This window comes from Pseudorca crassidens, chromosome 2 (genome assembly GCF_039906515.1).
Source record: "Pseudorca crassidens isolate mPseCra1 chromosome 2, mPseCra1.hap1, whole genome shotgun sequence".
NCBI classification, from domain to species: domain Eukaryota; kingdom Metazoa; phylum Chordata; class Mammalia; order Artiodactyla; family Delphinidae; genus Pseudorca; species Pseudorca crassidens.
This window is the reverse complement of record NC_090297.1, coordinates 122,318,040-122,342,344: the sequence shown is the minus strand read 5'-3', so window position 1 is coordinate 122,342,344 and position 24,305 is coordinate 122,318,040. Positions and strand designations below refer to the sequence as shown.

Below are 24,305 nucleotides of genomic sequence, written 5' to 3'. Positions count from 1 at the left end.
AGGAGAAAAACCTGCAACCAAGATTACTCTACCCAGCAAGGATCTCATTCAGATTTGATGGATAAATTAAAACCTTTAAAGACAAGCAAAAGCTGAGAGAGTTCAGCACCACCAAACCAGCTTTACAACAACTGCTAAAGGATCTTCTCTAGGCAAGAAACACAAGAGAAGGAAAAGACCTACAATAACGAACCCAAAACAATTAAAAAAATGGGAATAGGAACATACATATCGATAATTACCTTAAATGTAAATGGACTAAATGCTCCCAACAAAAGACACAGATTGGCTGAATGGATACAAAAACAAGACCCATATATTTGCTGTCTACAAGAGACCCACTTCAGACCTAGAGACACATACAGACTGAAAGTAAGGGGATGGAAAAAGATATTTCATTCAAATGGAAACCAAAAGAAAGCTGCAGTAGCTATTCTCATATCAGACAAAATAGACTTTAAAATAAAGACTATTAGAAGAGACAAAGAAGGACACTACATAACGATCAAGGGATCGATCCAAGAAGAAGATATAACAATTGTAAATATTTATGCACCCAACATAGGAGCACCTCAATACATAAGGCAAATACTAACAGCCATAAAAGGGGAAATCGACAGTAACACATTCATAGCAGGGGACTTTAACACCCCACTTTCACCAATGCACAGATCATCCAAAATGAAAATACATAAGGAAACACAAGCTTTAAATGATACATTAAACAAGATGGACTTAATTGATATTTATAGGACATTCCATCCAAAAACAACAGAATACACACTTTTCTCAAGTGCTCATGGAACATTCTCCAGGATAGATCATATTTTGGGTCACAAATCAAGCCTTGGTAAATTTAAGAAAATTGAAATTGTATCAAGTATCTTTTCCGACCACAATGCTATGAGACTAGATATCAATTACAGGAAAAGATCTGTAAAAAAATACAAACAAATGGAGGCTAAACAATACACTACTTAATAACGAAGTGATCACTGAAGCAATCAAAGAGGAAATCAAAAAATACCTAGAAACAAATGACAATGGAGACACGACGACCCAAAATCTATGGGATGCAGCAAAAGCAGTTCTAAGACGGAAGTTTACAGCAATACAATCCTACCTTAAGAAACAGGAAACATCTCGAATAAACAACCTAACCTTGCACCTAAAGCAATTAGACAAAGAAGAACAAAAAACCCCCAAAATTAGCAGAAGGAAAGAAATCATAAAAATCAGGTCTGAAATAAATGAAAAAGAAATGAAGGAAACAATAGCAAAGATCAATAAAACTAAAAGCTGGTTCTTTGAGAAGATAAACAAAATTGATAAACCATTAGCCAGACTCATCAAGAAAAAAAGGGAGAAGACTGAAATCAATAGAATTAGAAATGAAAAAGTAGAAGTAATAACTGACACTGCAGAAATACAAAAGATCATGAGAGATTACTAAAAGCAACTCTATGCCAATAAAATGGACAACCAGGAAGAAGTGGACAAATTCTTAGAAATGCACAACCTGCCAAAACTGAATCAGGAAGAAATAGAAAATATGAACAGACCAATCACAAGCACTGAAATTGAAACTGTGATTAAAAATATTCCAACAGACAAAAGCCCAGGACCAGACGGCTTCACAGGTGAATTCTATCATACATTTAGAGAAGAGCTAACACCTATCCTTCTCAAACTCTTCCGAAATGTAGCAGAGGGAGGAACACTTCCAAACTTATTCTACGAGGCCACCATCACCCTGATACCAAAACCAGACAAGGATGTCACAAAGAAAGAAAACTACAGGCCAATATCACTGATGAACATAGATGCAAAAATCCTCAACAAAATACTAGCAAACAGAATCCAAAAGCACTTTAAAAGGATCATACACCACAGTCAAGTGGGGTTTATCCCAGGAATGCAAGGATTCTTCAATACAGGTAAACCAAACAACAGATACACCATATTAACAAACTAAAGGATAAAAACCATATGATAATCTCAATAGATGCAGAAAAAGCTTTCAACAAAATTCAACACCCATTTATGATAAAAATCCTCCAGAACCAATAGCTAGTAGGAAGCCGCCGCATAGCACAGGGAGATCAACTCGGTGCTTTGTGACCACCTGGAGGGGTGGAATAGGGAGGGTGGGAGGGAGGGAGACGCAAGAGACAAGAGATATGAGGATATATTTATATGTATAACTGATTCACTTTGTTATAAAGCAGAAACTAACACACCATTGTAAAGCAATTATACTCCAATAAAGATGTAAAAATATATAAGTAAGTAAGTAAATAAATAAATAAAATGAAAAGAAACAGGGTAGTCAGGATGCGACACTGGATTGCTGGAAGAGAGGTGTCAACTCACTGAGATGAAGAAACTGGAAGTATGTCCGAACGGAAACATCCAGTAGTAGGCAGATGGACATGCTAGCCTTGAGTTCAGGAAATGTTTGGGCTGGAGGGACAGACTTGGAAGACATCATAGAAAATAATAGTTAAAACCAATATCAACGGTTTATGCCCTGCAGGAGTTCAGACAGGGAAGGAGGGACCCTCAGAAATTACTACCCTGCGGGTACCAGGGAAAGCAAGAGGGATCAGAGAAGCCAAGAGGAGAATTGGGATTTGTAGAATCATGGAATTAAAAGAATAGCATCAAGTCCTGCAGATAAAGACTAAGAAAAGGACTCTGTGGCAGAGACAGGCACGAGTGACCTTCAACAGGACAGCTCACAGACGAGGGCATTCTTGGTAGTCTCTGCAGCCTACTGTAATGTGAGGCTGGTGGAAAAAGCTTGATAAATATTGGCTACCTGAAGCAGCTGCCATACCTTGGGCTTAACGCATTTAGCAAAGCAGTCAGAGTCCATTGCCAGGGTCCACCTCCTGTAGAGCTTCTTAGCCTAGCCCGGAAGGGAAATTGGTTGCTCTGATTTGAAGTGGTTGTTGGAGGAGTTCACCCCAAAAAGAGTTGTTTCTTTAATCCTGTTCTCTTGGACATTGAGGATTCATGTAACTCCTTGCCTGCCTTCAGACCATATAAGTGAGATAGAAATTATCCCCCTTTTTAGCAGTTCCAGAGGTAATTTCCCAACAAATTTGGTAGTCTGTTCTACAGTCTCTGAAAACCCTTGCCAAGGTCAACTAGAAAATAGGCCTTTGTGGCCCAAAGTTTCTAAAAAGCTCACTTGACAAATTGAGTAATGAGTAACTGATAGGAAAAATAAAGTCAGAGATTGCCCTGCTTCTGGAAAGATGGAGCATGGGGTCATTGGAGGCTGAGGGAATGGATTGTCAAGGGGGTGCAGAGGCCAGCATCCTGGAGAGTGTGCTCTAGGGCTCTAACTCAGGGATCTGAGGGGCTCTCTCATGCTCAAGAATATCACAAGCATGAAGTACAAAGGAGTATTTGTGCTGTGCCCTGAGAATAAACTCAAATGAAGTTATTCACAAGGAATGATTGTCATCCAGGTCCTGTCATTGAAGTTTTTCCATTTCTTGGTGCCTAGAACTTATAACCCTTGAGAGGAGATTTCGTGCTCAAAGACAAAGGGCATCACTTTCACATCCAGGAGGGATGCTGGGAGGAAAGACGGTGGGAAGACAAAGAATGCAGAAAGAATGCAGAAAGAAAGTAGAAAGAAAGAAAAAGTGCAGAAAGAAGTAGATTAAAAAAATATGCTCATTGTAGGTAAGGAGACAGAGCTTATAGTTAAGTTATGGAAAATAGTATTTTACCAGATTAAAAAAATAAATTTAGTCATTCAAACATTTATTGAGTGGCTCCTAGGTGCCAGACACTAGGCTGGACAACAGGGCATGATGACACATCCCCTTGAGGAGTGTACAGCCTATTGAGGGAGACAAGTGTGAGCAAACAACTGCGAAATGGCAGGAAAGGTGCTCACAGAGGCAGGTACAGGATGCTAATAGAGGCAGGGGAGACTTACTTCACCAGGAGAGAAAGAAACTTAAAAGAGCAGGACAGAGACATTGTACTTCCGAAGACTTTGGTTTGAGCTACATGTAGCGGCCCACTGGCATTTGCAGACTGAATGTTCATGGATGAAAATAGTCTCCATTGAGTGATCTGAAAGGTCCCTGTAGTGAGGTAATTTGCTGAGACACAAATCTGAATGGCCTGCTAGGAGGCCAGAGTGTACTTGCCAGCCACTTAGTTAGTGAATGAATCACACCCAACACCTGGCATTTGTGCCCCAGCACAGCTTAGCTCTTCTCATTGACATCTATGTAGTAATTCTCATACTTTGATTGACTTTTTTTTTCTTCGCAGCATCAGAAGAATATGGAGTAAATAAGGTACAGACGTAATGAAGTAAAGAGTTTATTTTAATGGCAAAATGTATTTAAGTAGCTTTTGAAATTACCTTGGCACCATATTTATAGAACCATTATGAGTCTAAAGATGATCCCTTATATTTTTCAGTTACACTTTACTGCTTTTTATAGTGAAAATTATATGTCACAGTGACACTCATGATTCTGGATACTCATGAAGGTCACGGATGAACCCTTTGAGAATGTCAAGGGTCCACGTCTGTGAATGATGAGTTATATTTTATTGGCACTCTACTGGACATAACATGGTCTCATTTTAAGTTTGAAAAGTAAGATATATTCTCCTTTATATGATTTTCCTATAATTTGGAGAAGGCTACTATTGCCCTTCCTTATTTATGCAGGCGTACCATGTATTACCAGAAGACAAAGGATAACATTTATCCACAAAATTGCAGCCTGACAAGCAACTCAAATCAACAAAGATAACTAAATTCCCCCAGTTAAATGCTTTTCTCTTGGTCTATTTCTTGGAACTTAATAACCACTGAAACTCAAACTCTGGCTCCCTCCCCAAAATACACTCCATGTACCTCAAACTTAACATGACAACACACAACCTCAATCTGCTTCCACTTCTGTCACCTTGTTTTGGCTATTAGGATCACATGTATTTAACTGAAGCTGGAAAACTCAGAGTTGACCAGACTCTTCCCCCAGCATCTCCTCAGTTACCGAGTAAATCAGTTTTACCTCTTAAATGACTCTCAAAAGCAGTCAGGCCTCTCCAGTCCCATGGCACTGCTCTAGTTCAGGGCCAAATCATCTGTCATCACAATATCCTGACACAGTGCCTCTAACCTGTCCTTCCTCTATCCTCCAAATCGATAGAGAGTAATTTTTCTCAAAATGCAAATCTTGCATTCATTAGTTTCCAATGAAGATCAAAATATGGTCCCATCAATAGCTGGTTCCTGGCCAGTGAGTCTGATGCCAATGGTCTACACATAACACTGAGAACTGCATTGACTGTGAGCTGTTTATGTCCCTAAACATGCTGTGTTCTTTCATACTTCTGTGCATTTTTGCATTTGCCCAACTCTCGTCCTGCACGGCCCTTTCACTCTTCTACTCTTAGTGAGCCTCTTATCGGACCTTCCAGATCCAGCTCAGATGCCACTACTTCAAGAGAGCCACATGGAAATCTCTCCGTGGCTCTCCTATCTGGGTTCCTGTGCCCCTGAATACACACTATTAAAGCATGTGTCATAGTTTACAGCGACAAACTGTTCACAAGGTTATCTTCTCCAGTGATCCACAAGCTCTTGTCTTTGAATCCTAGTACTCAGCACAATCCTTGACTGCTTGGCTCCTGCCAGGCGGTCATTGTTTGCTGAATGAAAGAATCAGTGATTGAGATCGGTGGCTAAAATGGTAAAATGAGATAAGCATGTTATCAAAGGGCAAAACTGCTTTTTTGTTAACTCTAAAGTGAATCAAGTTATCAGGAAAGTTAAAATAAGGATGAAGAGTGCTTTTAGATTTCAACTGACTTTTAAATTACTCATCACATCTGTCCTAGCTAAAGACTAACTCTAGCCAGCCTCCTGTGCAGCCTGTTAAGTCAGAATATTTCACACTTGGACACCAGATCCAGCAAATGCTCAATGATCATGGAAGAAATACTTAAAGAGAAGCTATTGGCTTTGAAAATACAAATGTTAAAAAAAAACTGCCCAATAAGACCATTTGCTAATTTTTTTCTGTTTGGCATTTTAGAAGACAATATTAGACACAGGGCATCATACTGTACACGATGTCCAGTATCTGTGGTGGCAGTTTCTACAGGACAATTACAGTGAGGCTTTTTCTGTTCACTCATTCATTCATTCACAGACAACTGTTGCACAGCTACTATGTGCTAGTCACCATGCCGTGCCCTGGACAAGCGAAGAAAAGAATAGGTCCTAAGATTCCAGGCTTTCTGTAGGCCAGATGGATTACTACAAACGGGTACCCTGGACATGTATCATTAAGCAGTTACTATTTAAATCCAGCCCAGTTCCAAAAATGTTCTCAAGTTCTCCTTGTACTTAACAGGTCACAGGTTACCTTGGGTAACCTCAAGAAGGCTGCTATGCATTCTAATCCAGCTAGTCGGTTCTGCAAGGCACAACCTGTCTCAGGATGCGGCTACATTCAAAAGGCAGTGTTTAGGGTAAGTCCCTTCCTGCTCTAATTCCCCAATGTGCGGGGGTTTGTTGAAAGAGCGTTTTCTAAGAAAGAAAAGATTTGGATGAAGGCAGGCGATGAGTAAAACTGAGCTCGAGCTTCAATCAAAACTCTTGGGAGTTTTGGTGACTTGGTGTTAGGGCACGGAAGGATGCTTTGGGTACCTTCCCCATATACAGTGGTGGAAAGAAAAGCTTCCAGAGCAAAGCCAGTCAGGGAAAGACGGAAATCCACTGCATGTAGCAACATACTGGAGCCCAGACCTCAGCCAAACTCTAATTTAACAAACTACATTATAAATAACGGGCCAATCTCAGATATAGCTGCTCCCCTAACCCTCAGGCTGCCCCAAAGACTCACTGCCGGGCTCCTTCCTCGACCCTGGACAGCGCCGCTCCCTTCTCGGCCCCACCCACACAACCCAGGAGGGGTCCCCACAGCCCCACGCCCACCCCCGGAACACCACCCACCGCGGCCCCGCCCCTCCTGGGCCCCACGTGTCGGGCCCCACCCCGGCGCTGGCTGCCCTTTAAACACCCCCACCCTTACACAGTACCCCCCCACTCCACGGCAGCCGGACGGCAGCCGGAGAGGGACAAAACTGATGGCGTACAGCCAGTTTCCTCCGCGGATCTCGTCTGGGGTTGCCCAGCCCGTGGGGCCCTCCACCCTGGGCCACAGTCCCCTGGCGCCCCCCCGAGCCCGCGGCGGCCGGGCAGAGGAGTGTCGCCGCGGCCCAGCTGCGGGGCGGGGCCGGCGGGAGCGCAGGTCTCCGCTGCCGCCACTGCTGCCTCCGCCTGCCGCTCGGGCCGCCCGCTCGCCAGCCTCTGGGTGCGCTGCACGCGGGGGGCAGCCGCGGTGCAGAGGTTCATGCGGCGGCGGCGGCGGCGGCGGCGGCGGCGGCGGCTGCTGCTGCTACCGCGGAGGCAGACAGACCCGGCGCTGCCGCCGCCGCCGCCCTCCCCCGGCTACATGCCGCCGCCGCTGCCGCCTCCTCCTCTCCGGCGAGGGGCGGGGGGCTCCGGCCCGGGGTGGGCACCACTCTTCGCAGTGCCGCTCCCCTCCCTGCCCTCCGCGCTGGCCCTGGAGCCGGCGGGGGCGCCCGCCGCCTCCTAGGAGCGCACGCTCCGCGCGCCCTGCCGCGCCCTGGAGAGAGGGGGCGGGCGTGGGCAGGGGCGGGCGGGCGTCGGGGCAGCGGAGACCCGGCAGGGCGGCGAGAGGAGGGGGCTGCCTCGGAGAATGCCCGGCGCCGGCTCACCGCTCCTAGGCACGGGCTGAGCCGGACCCGGAGCGGGCGGCGCGTCGCCATGCCGGTGTGACGGGCGCCCCCGGCTGCCCGCGCGGTCCTCCGCGCTGCCCCACGCCGCGCCGCGCCGGCGCCGGGCGGCAGGATGGGCTGTATCCAAAGCATTACCTGCAAGGCGCGGATCCGGCGCGAGAACATTGTGGTGTACGATGTGTGCGCCACCATCGACCAGTGCCCCACGCGCATCGAGGAGACCTCGCCCATCGTCCTGCGCTACAAGACCCCCTACTTCAAAGCTTCGGCCCGCGTGGTCATGCCCCCCATCCCCCGCCACGAGACCTGGGTGGTGGGCTGGATCCAGGCGTGCAACCAGATGGAGTTCTTCAACACCTACAGCGACCTGGGCATGTAAGCGACCGGCCGCGCGGAGTCGGAGCGGGGTCCCTGGCCCCGGTCTCTTCTGATCCCGACCCTCCTCCCCAGCTCCTTCTTACTGCTCTCCCCATCCTCTTTCTAAACCTTCCTCCCGCCTCCTCTTCCATCTCCCTCCTCCCTACGCTTTTGTTTCAGTGACAGGGCGGGTGTGTGTAGGGAGGCTCCTCGCGAAGGCATTTTCTCGTGGTTTGCTTCTGACTTCCCATGAACGCGAGAACGGTGCGATAAGGAGGGTTCGAGAGACGGAGGTGGGGGTGGCTGGCTAGTGCCCTGGGAGTTTCGGGGCGCCGCCTGTGCTTTGTGGGGATTCCCGGGAAGAGTTTGGGGGGATCTGTAGAGCGGAGTGGAGTGGAGTGCCGGGGGCGCGTGGGCTGTGCCGCGCGTCCTTTGGAGAAACCCGAGCGGGCTTGGAGGAGAAGGTCCCGGGTGTCCCAGCTGGACTTGGTGGTTCTGCCCTTGTTCCCTCGACTGTTGACTTCGAGCCCTTGTCCCCCGGGCCGGGAAGCCTGGAGGCATTTGCATCCGGAACCGCAAACCCTGGAGAGCCGCTTTTCTGGCTCGGCTCCCTCTGGACGAGTACTGGGGTGGTGGGAACTGGAAGGCACCGGGCGCGTCCCGGTGGAGCAGGGCTGATGGCCTTGTGCGAGCAGCCTCTGGCTGGCGTGGTGCGGTGTGTGTCTTATGCTCAAGGAAAGTATGGGTCTCTTGTCGGTCTAAAGTCTTTATTTACTCCAAAACTTTACTGATTGCGACGCTGGAAGTGGTTCCCCAGCGCCCACCGCCGAATTCTGTTGGCGATCTGGGAGCTCTCCAACTTCTTTCAGCAGCCCCGCTCGGTGCGCGCCGGGTTCGGCGGCTGCGGTGGAGACCCGAGATCGCGGCGACTCCTCTGCCGCCAGGGGCCGACAGCCTGCCCCGGAACCGCAGGCTGCTGACAGTCGCGTCCAGGACTTTTTTATTTACTAAATTTGCATGACTCTCTGCCAGCCTCCTTTCAGAAGTAGACTATGGGCAGTTGGCAACTACAATGGCTAAAAGGTTTGGGGCCTGCGTTCTATCTGCTGTTACAATGTAGGTCTAGAGCACCCTAATTAGCTTGCAGCCTGTAGGGAAACCCTGTTCTGGAAAGGCAGCCTCATTTCATTATCAATCTAAAACTCTAGAGTTCCCAAGGTTCATCTTTTGAATATGGATATAAGGTGGGAGAGTTTCCATTTTAAAAGGTCAAACTATCTCTTTAACAGCAGTTTGGAGGCTTTTTATTGCACTCTGAGAGCATGTAAGTTAACACTAGTCGTAGGTGCTAAAAGGAATTTTGACAGGTCGCTTTGTTTCTCCCCCCTCCCATCCCCACCCCAAAGAGTTTGAACTGTTCTCTTTAACCATAGAAGCTAAATGCTGGAGAAAGTTCCTTCCTAGGGAAGATGTGTGACAGTCCAGTTTCCTCTGTGCCTCTGCACATAGACTGTTCTTGTCTTTCTGTATGGCAGCTGGATATGAGAAACGGGGGACATACTATTTGGGGTGAATCATGCCACTTAAAAACAGACACACCCTCAAAAGAATGATCATATCTGAACACATGTGTCTCTTAAAAGATTTTTTTTAAGGAACTTATTATTTCCAGCCAAATCAGAGAACGCCCCAGACAGGGCAAGGGCACCCTCCCTTTTGGCCTATTGGCCTGGCCCTAGTGGCAGTGTGCAGCCTTGCTGGGGGGCTGTCATTGCAGCCTGGGGCCCCTCTGGAGGAGGCTAGGAGGTACTGAGCCTAAACAGCCTTACTTTTCCCAAGACGGCACAGCCAAGGCTCTCTGTTGCCTCACATCTCTTGTAAATTAGTAAGCGGAAGGCAAATAATTCATCCTTCTCATAAAAGAAAATATATTCTACCTCAGGAGAAGCCGAGGTGAGGTATAAACAGACATGGTAGTTGAACTTCCTTGACTATGAGAGGATATGCCCTCGTGGGAACCTGCTTTAATGGGCATGAGTCGGTGCCCGCCCAGAGGGACACATCTTCCCTGACCCTTCCTTGCTGAATTCTTGCCTTTGGGATTTGGGAAAAAAGTTTTGCCTTTTAACTACCACTTTCAGTATTTTAAGATTCTTGGTTTTCCTGTTGTTGATGCCAGGGAGCAAAAATAGTCCCCAAGGAATCACAAAGCATATTATTTTAGAAATGGGTCAAGGGTCTACCTGCCTCTTCATGGCTGCAATAATTGCTATGTGTCTAAGGCCACTTTGGAGCCAAGATCTGATTGAACCAATTTCCACAACATGCTTCTGCCCTGAAAACTTCGTCAGTGTAAACTTTTTGATGGAAACTCATATTGCATGAAAGTCACTGAAGTCTATTAGTTATTATGTCCACTTTAGCCAGTACCTTGAGTGGAAAAAACACTGCAGGCTGAATTTTCACCCCTGTGCAATGCTCTTGTTACATGAAGCGTGACACGATGAGAGAGTGTAAGTTAGAAAGCTACCTTTTCAACAGTTAAAAGGGACTATGCCAGAGGAAACGCGCAACTTAAAATGCCAAGAAACTTCTATCTGTAGGTTTAAAAGAAAACATGAGCTTTTGTGGTTTAAATTCGCAACATTTCCAAAACAGAGTAGGCTTCTACAGGAGCATTTGAAATAGTTGATGGTCAGGATGGCCGGAGCTTAATTTGAACTTGAACTCAGATGACTTGGAACTTCTTCCAGTGATTCTACAGGAAGCAGGCTATGAATGCTTGTGGCACCCACTTATTTCTCATTTGGCCCTGATGAGCCCTGGTCATGCAGCCCTGCTGAGACCACTGCAAGGCTTCATCCTTCAGGGAGAAAGGGCTACTGTATTTTCTCAATCAACCCATCAATAAACAAACATTTACCAAGCGCCTCTGATGTTCCAGCGCCAGCAAAGAAAACAAAGGAATAAGCACGCAGCGTCACTGATCCTCAGTGTAGGAGGTAGGGGCACACGCAGAAAAAGCCAGTGCTCCCAAGCAGTGTAGGAGAAAGGCCAGAGAGAGGGGCAGGGGACCAGGCTGGGTTTTCTAGATGTGTAAGGACTCAAGCTGAATGTGAGAGGTGGATAAGATTCAGTGAGGCAAGGAGGAGGGACTAGTTAGTTCTAAAGGGGAAAAACAAAGGTATGGAGGCAGGGAAATACAAGGTGTCTTAAGGGGGCACGCGTAGGTAGTAGGGGAGCTTTCAAGGGGAAGAACAGCAGGAGATGAGGTCGGAAAGGGTCTGCTGGGGAAGGCCTAGGACAATATGATCTGGAAAAGAGAAGGTTCAGGTCAGGTCTTCTTAACCAGAAGAGCATAAGGAGGCTCTTCATACCTTCTCCATGCCTCTTGGGCATACAGGAGCTTCTCAGTAGAGGCATGAGACCTTTATGATGGAACAGTTTCTTTTTTTAACTTATTTTATTGAAGTCTAGTTGATTTACAATGTTGTGTTAATTTCTGCTGTACAGCAAAGTGATTCAGTTATACATATGTATGCATTCTTTTTCATATTCTTTCCTATTATGGTTTATCACAGGATATTGAATAGAGTTCCCTGTGCTATACAGTCAGACTGTTGATTATCCATTCTATATGTAATACTTTGCATCTGCTAATCTCAGACTCCCAGTCCATCCCTCCCCCGCCCCATGATGGAGCAGTTTTGCACGCTAGAGTACAGTACCCGAGAACAAAGAGTGGGCTTCACGTGCCAAGGATGAAGGTGAAACTCAGGTCAAGGGGAGAGCCAGCAATGGCTGGCTGGAGGCCCTTCCCACTCCCTTTGAGCCCATGTGCAGTTATCTTCTAGAGCCGTAGGAAAGTCTCTGGTCAGCTTAGGGCTGATGGTGTGGGATTTGGAGAACCTTGTCCTGGGTGAAGCTTGAGAAGGTCAGAGCTTACTCCTCTCAGGAGACAGCTCCTGCCTGCGTCTCTACTCCTCCTTCAGAGCCGACACTGTTGAGTCTTCGACTATACCCACCCACCTCTGTTGACTGTTCAGTTCAATCCAAGCTGGTTTCTATCTGTTCCAAATTTGTTCTTGCTCAGTTCGTCTGGGCTTTTCCATGTTGCCAGATCCAGCAGGCACTTTGAGACGCACCCACCTTTTCATCAATATTCCACATAGTTGACAGCTTCCTGTGTCTTGACTTCTTCCGTCATTTAGCTTTCATGCTGTCTTTCTGGCTGTTCCTCTATCTGACCTCCTAGTACAGTTCATCAGGACATTTCTCATTCCATACTGGATGGATGGTAATTTCATCTATCCCAGTAGCAGCAGATGGTCTCTGTGATACACAGTCACCTGCAGTGTAGGTGTGTGTGCCTACATACAATTCCTGCTTGGCTGTCTGAAAGACATCTTGAACTTAATGTATCCAAACCTGCACTCTTGATCTCTGCTGTAGCTCCCACCCAAAAGCTGCGCCTCCACCGTTCTTTCCCATCTTAATAAATAACACCTCCAGTCCCTGGATTGCTCCACTGAAAATCTGGGTGTCACTCTGGATCCTTCCCCAGACATCCAGTCCATCATCAAATCCTGCTGATCCCATCTCAGGATAGCCCTCATCCAGCCACCACATCCACCTCTTCCATCTTAGCACATGTCCCCATCACCTATCATTTGCTCCGACGGAGGATTTCTGACCAAACCTGCCACCTCTGTTCTTGCCCTCCCTCTAGTCTATCCCCCATACGATAGCCAGAGTGATACTTTAAAAACATAAATGCTATCGTCGCTTTCCTGCTTAAACCCTTTAATGACTTTCCATTGCAATCAAGATAAAACTTGAAAATCTCTTCCCACTCTTTGGATTTCTGTTCTTAAGCCCCATCAGCCTTTTTGCCATTTCTTCAAAGGAGCCAGCTCCAGCCCAGTTCAGAACTTTTCCATGTGCTGCTCTCTGTCTGAAGGGCTCTTCTCTCCCACCCTTGTCTAGCAAATGCCTACTCCCCATTCAGGTCTCAAGTGTTACCTGCTCAGAGAGGCAACCCTGAGTTCATAGTTTAAATTAGGGTTCTCCTATTCTCTTGAGGAATACACTATTCTTTCAGTTGTTACAGTTAGTAAGCAAGTAATTATATGTTTATTTAACATCTGACTTATCTACAAGAATATAAGCCCCATTGAAGCAGGTATTATATCCATTTTATTCTCTGTGAACAGTGCTTGACCCATAGCAGATGTTCCATAAACATTTGATAAAAATAAATAAAGGATCGCTTCTCGGCCTTTTGGCTAAGATCAAGTGTAAAATAAATAAAGGAGCCGTTTTTTGGACCTCACATAGTCTGTGTACTCCTCAACAAATCATGCCTCTGCAGAATTAGCTTTTCATAGAAAACCTATGGCAACCCCACAAAGCTGTCCAACTCTTGACATTCCAGCAGTCACTTAGCACATACAGTTTAACTCCACTGTGCTTCTGTGTCATTTTGACCTGTCCCACCAGATCCGCTACTCCTCAGCCCAGGGCTCGTGTCTGTCACTTCTGTCGCCCTGAGGTGTTCTGAACACCACGAGTGAGGTTCGGCAAACACGGAAGCCTCACTGTCACGTCACCTACTACAAAGTGGCATTCACTGTCTGCCCAAGGAGATGGGACATAGAAACCTCGTTGTAGCACAGTTCCACCTGCAGCATTAACTCGCGGCCTGAACCCCAGGACTTCTGGAGGTGATGGCCCTAGCAGTCACTTAAACACCTTGCCTGGTAGGGTCGTTGCCCCCAAAGTGAACGCCTCCCGCCTTGTTCACGGCCGCATGTGCGGAACGGCTGTGAGTGTGGCTCTCACCAGTCCTAGAGGTGCCTCCTTCGGGCATTTTGCTCTTGAGGGCCAGCTTGGCTCATCTGTCCAGGGAGCCTGATGAGTCTCCAGGTGCATTGTCCTAGCAGGTCCAATGCGCCTCAGCACAGGGCTCACATCTGTTACTTCCTCTGTCTCCCTGCGGAGACTTGCATCAACACCCATCCCCCATTCCCATTACAACCCCAGTCAGGGGCCTCGTGATCTGGAAGTAGCGAGAGCTGCTGCTTATCAGAAACGATGGGGACCCTCAGTCCCAGAGCATCAGATGGGAAAGCAGGATCCAATTCCGTTATTAAAGTACTGAGTGCCCTTGAAGGGGAGGCGGCCTGACCCTTTGCCTCTAATCTTCTCCATCTCCGCAAAAGAGGAGCAGCAGAGGATTAGCTGGTCTTATCAGGAAGCATTAAGCTCTCTGGAAATAAAGCACAACTCTGGAGCCGGAGGGGAGGTGTAGGAGGAACAGGGGAGGAAACACATGATTCAGAAAAGAGAAGGGGAGAAATAAATGGGAGTTAACAACGAGTTGTGGCTTGTGTCGCCTGGGATGCTGAAATACAGCTGCATGGGATGGAGAAAGCAGGGACGGGTGAGCTGGGAGGTGTTGGACTGCAAGATGTCAGCGACCTTCCACATGACAGCAGAGGCGAATGCTGTTTGCGGGGTTAGGTCTGCAGATGCTTCGTGTTCCAGGTTAAAGAAGGCTGGCGATTTCGTAAGGAGATGCAGAATCTGATATAAGATGCAAGATCCCGAATATCCCCTTTCCCTATGATTTGTGTAGCGCTCTGATCTTCTCTGACCCTGCCTATTAATGACCCTGGGAGCTAGAAGCTACTGTTACACCTGATGAGGAAACTAAGGCTCGGGGTGGGGGTGGGGGGTCAGATGAGAGCATACGTCTAGTAAGTGGCTGAGCTGAATCTTCGTGAGAGTGTGGAGCCAGGAGGGCAAGGGACCAGGTCCATGCACTGCCGAGAAGCTCATTCCCTGGGAGCAGGGGGAGGCCTTCTCAGCTCTCAGGGACCCCAAGCTGGCCAGTCTGGACTGCAGGTTTTAGCCCCGTGCTGTCTTCTCCAGAATCTTCCCCGGGGATCACATGTCAGCTCAGATGGACAGCCCTGGACCCCAGCAGACAGTCACCCAGACCACTCAGTTACTGGACTTGGGAGTCTGTTCATCCCTCAAACTCCCCAGACAATTGCTGTTTGGACAGATGATTAGGAAGAAAAAGCGGACCCCCTTCTGGTGGTGGGAAGGACCCCTGGCTCTACCATCAGCTCATGGGACATTCCGTTGGCTCCCAGGAATTCTTATACTATTATTCCTTTTCCAAGGCCCCCTCAGGCCAGTGTGTTAGCTGTGTGGACCCTGCTCCCTCGGTGGCCCTGATACAAGCCAGTTGGAACTGTTCACTGTGCCAGTTGAAGGTATAGCAGCTGGCTCCCCAGCACAGGGATTCGAGTCAGAAAACCTGGGTTCGATTTTCAGCCGTGTGACCTTTGGCAGGTTTCTTAACAATCCAGTGTCTAGTTTGTATGCACGTAAATCGACAATGAAAAGATCTGTCTTGTCTCCTTGGCCTGGGGTCAGGAATCAAGTGAGATGAAAAGTGTGAAAGAGCTCTCCAAACTGTAGTGTATTGTGCACATGTTGCTTTTTTATTATTATCGAGTGTGGCTGTTATTATTACTAGAGGGTGACTCTGGATCAGCCTCAAGGAACAGGGAGGTTGTGGCCCTGGGGCTTCCCCTGGCAGAGAGAAGCATTCACAGTCTGGAGAGGGGTCCCTCATGCATCAGCCACTGCTCTCCCACAGCCCCCCTCAGAGCCAGAGGGGAGGAGAGAGACTCATTTTGTAAACCCTTCAGAGCCAGGGCTGTTTTCCATTCCTACTCAGTGGAGGGTGGTAGCTACTACCTCTTGTCCCACCCAGAGGTCGCCCTCCCAGATCTGCCCCGAGCTGTGGGCTCTGAGCAGCATGTAGGACCCTGGCCACTCCCAGTCCCTGGTGCACTGCCTGCAACTCAGCCATGTCCACATGGGGACTGCCTGCCCCGCCCCCAGGTCCTCCTGAGGTGTATCAGTCAGGCCCCAGATGAGAAGCCAGGGACTCGGGGCTGGGATGGTACTAGAGCATGTAAGCCATGCTGTCCAGGCTCAGGAAGGTCTGCAGTTTCCAGCCTGGGTGGACGATGAGACCCACACGTGAAATAATTTGTGTCCGAAACGATTTCTAATATATTCTTTTCAATATATCTTTAGTATATCTTTAACATATACTTCCATGATTTTGTTTCCTTATAAGAAGAAACCATGAAGAAAGAAACCCTTTATAAGGGGACCTCACATAATCCCAAAACAATCATGAAACCTATTTAGGGTAAACATTTTTCCCATTTTAGATAAGCAAGCTGATTAGATAAGTAATGTGCTCAAGGTCACTTGAGGTCACGCGGGCAGGCGCTGGTAGAATCAGGGCTCCCAGCTTCTGCCCTAGTGCCCTCCCGAGCCAAGTGCATGGTCAGCGCCAACCCGGGAAAGGAGGTGGGGATGCGAGAGGTCATCCTCAGAGAGCCACATGCTCAGAGCCATTGAGCACCCCAGGGTCAGTCGGCACATGGGCACGTTGGGGGGCATCATTTATGGCCTCTGAAGACAAGAGAAGGTAGATAGAAACATCTAAATATGTTCAACAGAAGCAAAGAGAAATTTTCAGGGTGTCTGATTAAGACAAAATAAATAAGGCCATGTGCCACGTGATGGTACCTTGGTGGCTGGCTCCCTCTCTCGAGACCTGACCTTTGCAAGCTGGCGTGTGGGCTGTGTCAGGCCGGGGTGCTCAGAGGCTGTCAGAGGTCTGGCTAATGGGAAGCAATAAATCAGCACCCTCAGTCAGCAAACTCTGCAGCATCCTGAGGGGGCATGCAGGCCACGGAGGTCATGGCTTGAGGGCATGAGTGGTGACAGGGACAGCCTTTGGCAAGCCTGGGAACTGCCAGAAACAGACAAATGAGATGTTCCTTGGCCCTAGGCATGGGCGGGAGGAAGGGTTCAGGAGCTGGTGTGTGTGGGGAAGGAGAGGCTTGAAAGAGAACAGGATGTGGCCTTCTCATTCTTCCCCCTCCCAAGAGCCACCAGCTGAGCCTCCATTCCAAACTGGCAGCCTCCACGGCTAAGCCTGGGGAACTCGCTTCGAGATCAGGTTTTAAGCGACTCAAATATTTGAGACTCTGTTTCAGACTTCCATAAATAGACTTCACCTTGTTTAAGGAAGGAGAAGAGATTTGTGCCAAAAAACTAAACCCAAACTCCTGCTGAAGATTTCTTCTTGGCCTTCAGAGCCAGGGAGTCTGTCTTGCTGGTATATGTGTACACTTTAAGGAGTGGGCAGGTATCTGCTTATTGTCTGTCTCCCCACGAGGCCATGAACAACATACTCAACTTAATGATGATCAACTTAATGTTGAACACTTATCCAGTGCTAAATGCTTCGTATGCACTGTCTAAGAGACAGTTGCCATGCTTTCCCCATGTTAGAGATGATGAAACAGAGGCCCAGAGAAGGTAGGTAACTTGCCCAGCATTACCCAGCTCATAAGTGACAGAGCCAGGATCAGAAACCAGAATTCCAGTGATTCCTTACGATGTTTTACTGCCACATTAAGAACAAATGATTGCACGATAGAGTGAATGAATGAGCAAATGGATGAGCAGGGAGCATTCAGGATATTTCCTGAGTGCTTGCTTTTGTCCGTGCTGTGGGGACCTGGGGAACAAAGGGTTGAAATCACTTTGGAAACAACCAGCCTCCTCACCTCCCAGCTGGTTTGCTCAGCTGGTCAGGGCATGTTAATGAGATCGGGGTCTCGGGGTCAGACCCAGGAGGCCATCCCAGCACCTAGGTCAGCACTCCGCCCTTCCAGCTGCCTTGCACATGACTGCTTCCAGCTCCCAGTCATAGCAGAGTCTAGATTACAGGGCAGAGAAACAGCCGGGAAAATGCCAGTGGTGGGTCAACAGAGTCCTCCTTGACCTGGGGATGTCAGGGCCCTGTGGGCAATCGTCTGGCCCAGCTGCTCAGTTTACAGGTGGGGACACTGAAGCCCAGAGAGGACACTGAACTCCAGCGAGGGAGTGCTGGAACTGGGCCTCAGAACCAGGTCCCTCTGACTTCACAGCCAACGTTCTTCACCACCGGACCACACCAGACCTGAGGGGCAGCAGGTTGCTCACTCTGTGGGTCAAGGCTGGGGGCACCCCTGGTCTGTAAAGCAGTCATCAGGGGTCACCACCACCTGTTTTTCCACACACCCTCCGCCCCCCGTTTGCTGAGGGGCCGAGTCTGTGGGCAGAGATGGCCATGGGCCCAAGGGAGGAAGCAACACAGCCCTGGGCCGCACAGAGAGGAACTCAGATGGGCCCAGGGGATGTCTACACAGTTGCCAGGAGCAGAGAAACCAGCCTTTTCCCAGTGTCCATAGGCGGTGATTAGCAAGCCAGAAAACAGAGGGGCTCCCCAGAGACGCCCATCACAGATGGCAGGAAATGGGAGGGCTTGGCAGCCCAGGGGAGGAGGGGTGTATGGAAAAACTGGAAACTGAGATTCAGCGCGGATGCCCAACAACCCAGAAACCCTTTTCTCCACCCCTCAACACCACCACCCCCACCCAGGCCAGGTGCTGATGCCATCCCTGGGCCCCTGGGCCCTGCCCACAGACAGGCAGGATAGCTCCATGGCCCCTGGCAGCTTCAGAAGAAACGGGATCCAAGTGGTATCAGAGATGACAGATTGTGAGGGGGCCAGGGCCCTCCCCTGACAGCAGGGCTCAGCTGGGCGGCCCCTGTGGAGCAGAGCAGATGGGGGAGTCTGAGAGGGAGATCCTAGCAGCCTGGAGACTCTGTTTCTGTTGTGGCTTTTAGTTGGGTTTTCTCCGTTTTCTTCCCCCCCTTTTATTTTTTGTGAACTCGATACATTTTAGCACAGGGGCATGAGCCAATTGTCCTGCGTCTGCTTACTCTAAAGGAGGTGGGAGGTGGGGAAGGGCAGGAGCCAGCGGGTCGGGGCTACAATACAATCTGCTTTGCCCTTGTTGGGATCTGAAGGGGCCGAGTTTGTGCCTCCGAGCAGCCTGTCACCTCTGCCTGTCTGGCTGAACCCAGGATCTTTGCACCACTCCAGACTGCCTTTCACGAGGAAGACTCTGGAAATCCAGTGCGATGTCAGGGGGTCTGCCTTCCCCATACACGGTCCCATTCCAGCTTTGGCCCTCCCTCTCAAAACTTGCACTTGGGACCTACCCCTGGCCCTCCCTGGAGGCCTCCCTGGAGGAGGAGGCACCTTTAGGTCTCCTGGCCTCCTTGGGACTCTCCCCATCGTCCCACCAACCTGGCTTGGCCTTGTCAAGTCCTGTAACTCTCAGGGCTCCCTGTACCTGTCTGATCAGCCCTGCTACCTGATTTTCAAGTATTTGAAGTATATGAAGTCTATTTTTCAGTATATGAAGGCTCTGCCTGCCTTCATCCCTGTCCACCACTTGTGCTGTCTCTGTGTCCATCTCAGTGTCTCCCTGCTTGCTCTCTGACCCTCTGGTTTCCCTGCTCGGGCCAGGCACTCTTCAAGCTGCTGGGCCTCAGCTGGACGCCTGCCCCCAGGCCCCCTGTCCTCCTGGGTCCTCCCTGTTGGGCTTACCCTCTCCCTCTGAGGGAGGAGACACAAATGCAGAGGGGGCTGCCGCCGGGTGAGCCCATGAGATCCTCTGTCCTCCTTGGACCTTCTGAGACTGCACTGGGCTTCCACTCTCATCTCATGAATGGGGATGATCTTTATGAGGAAAATTTCTTGTGACTTAAAGGGGCAACTAAACTAAGTTTAGTTAGTTTAGATGGTTCCCCTAAGGTAACCATCTCCAGGTGGGTGGCCAAGTTGAGTGGCCCCAGCTGAGAGGCTTCTGAGACGCAAGGGAGGGTAGGAGCTGGGAATGCCAAATCGGCCCCTCTGTGGTCGAGGCAGGCATCCTCCTGCGTTGGCCAGTGCCGGCTCCTCTCAAATGTCTCTGGACAGCTTGTCTTTTCAGGACCTGAATCCCACAGGGAATCCAGACCAGCTGGGTACCGGTGGGGTTGCTTAGTCACTGTTGAAAAGACTTTCAGAGATGGACCTGTTGCATACTGATGAGTATGGACCTAGAGAAAGGCTGAGACCTCCAACTCTCCAACCGAGAGTTGGACCTAGAGAAAGGCTGACGGAAAGGGGTCACGGTGCAGATGTAGCGCTGAGGGCCCGTTTCTCCCTCAGTAACCACCAGGCCTCAGCGCCGAATGGAAGGGGGGGAATTTGTCCACATGAGGAGAGGTGCATTTGCCGACATGAGAAAGTTTTCATGGAAACCCTGTCTGTCGACCTTAGGATCTGTGCACCGTTACTTTTTTATGAAGCGGCCAATGTCTTTCGCCAAATGGATGAATAGTGGCGTGGGTCCAGCACTGAAGCCGAGACACTCGGGCACAGCCCCCATGGTGGACTGTTTGCGACCACTTAGAGTTTAAGACGGTTTCCTCTCCACTCACATGGGGCCACAGTTTCTGCGGTTTGTATCAATGTCTTCAGACTCAGGATTGAGGAGTCACAGGCCGGGAACCCGACAATTGGACAAGCAACCACCATTGAGCCCAGAAGAGTAGGGATGCTTCTAGGTCAGAACACAGGCATGTTTAGGTGGTTATTCTAAGAAGGAAATCCCCTACTTGGATGCCGAGAGGGTTTTTTTCCAAGATTTCCCCTCAGCATCTGGTGCTTCCTGGAATGTCTGGGCACCAGGATTGGGATCTAGAATTGCACGCTAGTGTTGATGACTTTCCACGAAAAGGAAAAGCATCTTGGAGTGTTGTCATGCCATTTTGAAAGAACAAAGGCATTGAAAAAATATTCTCTTAGAAACACCTCTGGTTAAATGGAAGCAGAGTAGCCAGAGAAAAAGAAGTGGGTGGAATGGTCAGGCTGTCTTCCCTGGGACAGGTCAAGGGCTAAGTATATATCCAGAGTTCAAGAGTGCAGACCAATTTACAAGGTAACAAGGAACTCTTGAGCTGTTATAACTCAACATGCAATCATTTCCAGTCTCAAGTGTTCATTTTCTTCGGATGCCATCCCCGTTTGTCAGCGGTGTGATATATGCATGACCCAGGACAGAACTGAGAAGGGTCTCCCTGGGAGAAATCACTTTCCACGTGAGTTCAAAATCTCCGTTCCGGGTCACTCCATCCAACTGCTGAACATTTCTGATTGGCTTCTATGTATGCTTTAAATGAATGTGTTTTCACTATTTCTTGTGTCCGTAAGCTCAAGTTTGTGAGCTGTGTTATACACATATTCTGTATTCTTGCCAAGTTTTATCTGCTTGATCTATCAATTACTGAGAAAGTCTGTTGAAATGTCTCCCTCTTGCTTGTGGGTTCATGACCCTTCCTGCAGGGCTGTCCACTGTTTCTTTGTACATTTTGAGGCGGAGCCTGTTTACCTCTTTGGTTTTCAGTTTCCTCTTCATTTCTGAGCCCTGGGGGGTTATTTTGCAAGCTCAACTGTGGATTCAGTAAGAAATTTGTAATGGAGGGTTTTTCAAGATATTTAGTCTACCACATTATGATTTGCTTACTAGATCCTTCTGTCCCTCAACCATAGACAAAGCTTTCAGTGGCTACTTTTTCTGGTTTGAATGAATGTCTTTCAAAGCAAGTCGTCTGCCTAGGCGAGGCGCGTTGATAAAAAGAGCTGAGGTTTCTTAGCACTCGGACGCTGGGGGTGAGAAGGAGAGCCAAGGCTCTGTGGGGATCTTGGATCCACAGCTAAGGACGAGAGAGTCCGTCAGACCCCACCCCCGCCGGGCACTGGGCACGGCTGACGGGCGCAAACTGCTCTCTCCGCGGACCCAGTGTCTCTGCGGTGTGGTAAGCGACTGCTGAATGACTACTGCATTTGCCACCCATCTGTACACACTTCAGGGCCCTGAGTTGGCCTTGACAAGCTAGAATGTTCTGCTGGAAAAGAAGCTGCTTTCCTGAAGAGCCTCAGGACCCCGCTCGAGCACAGCCAGCCTCAGTGTCTCTCTGCAGCATCAGAGGCTCGAGCTGGCTCCAGGATTCCACGCTCTTCCTCCTTGGGCCTTACCCCTGGGGCTCATTTTGCACTGGCACTTGGCTCCTGGCAGTTCGTGAGCTTGTTTTGCCTCCTTCTCTTCCAGATGGCTCTGAGAAGGACCAACAGGAGGCGGAAGGGTGGGAGGGAGGCGGGGTGTGCCTTCCAATAGCTGTCTGCTCTTTGGAAGGCATACCCGGGGACCCCTGAGAAGGCGCACATGCCTGGCATGGCCCTGGCACTCAGCAGGCTGATTCTCTCCAGAGGTGGAGGCAGGAGGTGGGGGGATTCCCTGCATGGAGCTATTCCGGGCCGTGGAGATCTCAAGGTGGCTGGGACCACGTAAAGCTAGACTCCGATGACAAAAGACTAGGCTAGCACTTCAGCATTTACAAAAGTGCTTTCGTGTATGTTACTTCTGTTGAACTTCATGCTCACTCTTAGAGATGATATTATTGTCCATGTAACAAGGGGAAAACCAAGGCTCCATAAGCTTAAGCGATTTGGCGGGTTAAGTGAGGAAGTGGCCACACTTGCCATCTGATTCCAAATTGATTGCTCCCTTTAGGTAGCTGATGCTGGAAAAAGAAAAAGCGATAGAACTTTGGAAGCTGAAAAGATGTTCGAATTCCCGGGTCTGACTCTTTTTTTTTACAGTTTAAAAAAAACAGATGTTAAAAGAGGTAAAAGGAATTGTCCAAGGTCATACAAAGAGTTAAGTGGCAGACCAGTTGAGATCCTCGAAGGATTGTGTTTATTTTAAAATTTTGTCCGTGTTTTTGATAGCAATTCAGTGAATTGAGTTTTTTAAATGAAATCTTGTCATTTCTCTGGGAAACACACTCCAAAATGGAACAACGGTCTACAGGAATGGCCTAGCCTAATAGACAACTGTATTGGGAAGAAAGGGTCTGAACCACGATTGTCACCTGGGCCTCCTGACTCCAAGTGATAGAATGAATTGTCTCGTCCCTCATGTTCATTTAGTACCCACTCAGAAATCTGAGCTGTGTCTTACCCACTTGACTGTCAGGGTAAGTCCTTTCCTAGCCCAGATATCCATCATTGTTTCATCACCTAATAGGGACAAGACAAACATGAGATGCTAGGTGTTTTACACAAATTATACCTCATTTAAAGTTCATTTAAATTCATCTTATCTCTATTTCACTCATAAAGAAACTGAGGCTTTTGAAAGATGGTGTAACAGTGCTAGAACCAGAATTTAACACCAGGTTCAAAGGACTCCAGATCTATGCCCTGACCACCATTATTAGTACATTATTGCTTCACCTAAAAGAGAAAAGTTAACTTCATATTCCAGGCAGGGCTTGAGAATGCTGGGAACAGCAAATAATTTGAACATCTGATAACAAAACTATTGCAAGCACTCTTACCAAACTGCACGCATATGAAAGGTATTTCAGGATTTATCTGTAAGCCAAAAAAACCACTCTTGAAAGAATAGTATCAAAGGTTTGAATTCTTTGTGTTACCAGCTCTCTAGACCCCTCACATCTTACCTTGTATTCATCTGGAGCTTCTACGTGGGTGGACCACAGAGTTAGAGAATCATTGTTATAGTTGGTGTTGTTAAAGATGAAGCGTTAGATTAATAGGAAGAGTGTGCCACAGTGGGGAAGGGCATGGCTTTCAGAGCCACTGGTCACTGAAAATCGCCCTTCATTCCTCTTTGACTGAAGGCAATGTAGTGTTAAAAAGCATGGACCTTGGGCTTCCCTGGTGGCGCTGTGGTTGAGAGTCCGCCTGCCGATGCAGGGGACGTGGGTTCGTGTCCCGGTCCGGGAGGATCCCACGTGCCGCGGAGCGGCTGGGCCCGTGAGCCATGGCTGCTGAGCCTGCACGTCCAGAGCCTGTGCTCCGCAACGGGAGAGGCCACAACAGTGAGAGGCCCGCGTACCGCAAAAAAAAAAAAAAAAAAAAGCATGGACCTTGCAGCCTCTGCACATGGGTTCAAATCCTGCCTCCACCACTTACTTACTGTGTAACTTCAGGTAGCTTAACCTCTCTGTGCCTCTGCTTCCCCATTCATAAAAGGGGATAATAATAGTTCCTACATCATAAAGTTGTTAGGAAGATGAAATGAGTTTATAAAGTGCTTAGTTATAGCACCTGAGGCGTT

At 48.6% G+C, this 24,305-nt stretch overlaps 1 protein-coding gene across 2 annotated transcripts in view; it reads left to right on the top strand.

The window, feature by feature from the left end:
- The first annotated feature begins 7,455 nt into the window (after positions 1-7,455).
- The window catches only part of FAM78B (family with sequence similarity 78 member B), a 103,866-nt gene continuing 87,016 nt past the window's right edge, over positions 7,456-24,305 (top strand). For both annotated transcript variants that reach the window (XM_067728514.1, XM_067728515.1), the window contains exon 1: positions 7,456-8,193. In XM_067728514.1, the coding sequence (XP_067584615.1) occupies positions 7,931-8,193 (263 nt within the window). In that variant the 5' untranslated portion in view covers positions 7,456-7,930. The remainder of the gene's footprint in view (positions 8,194-24,305) is intronic.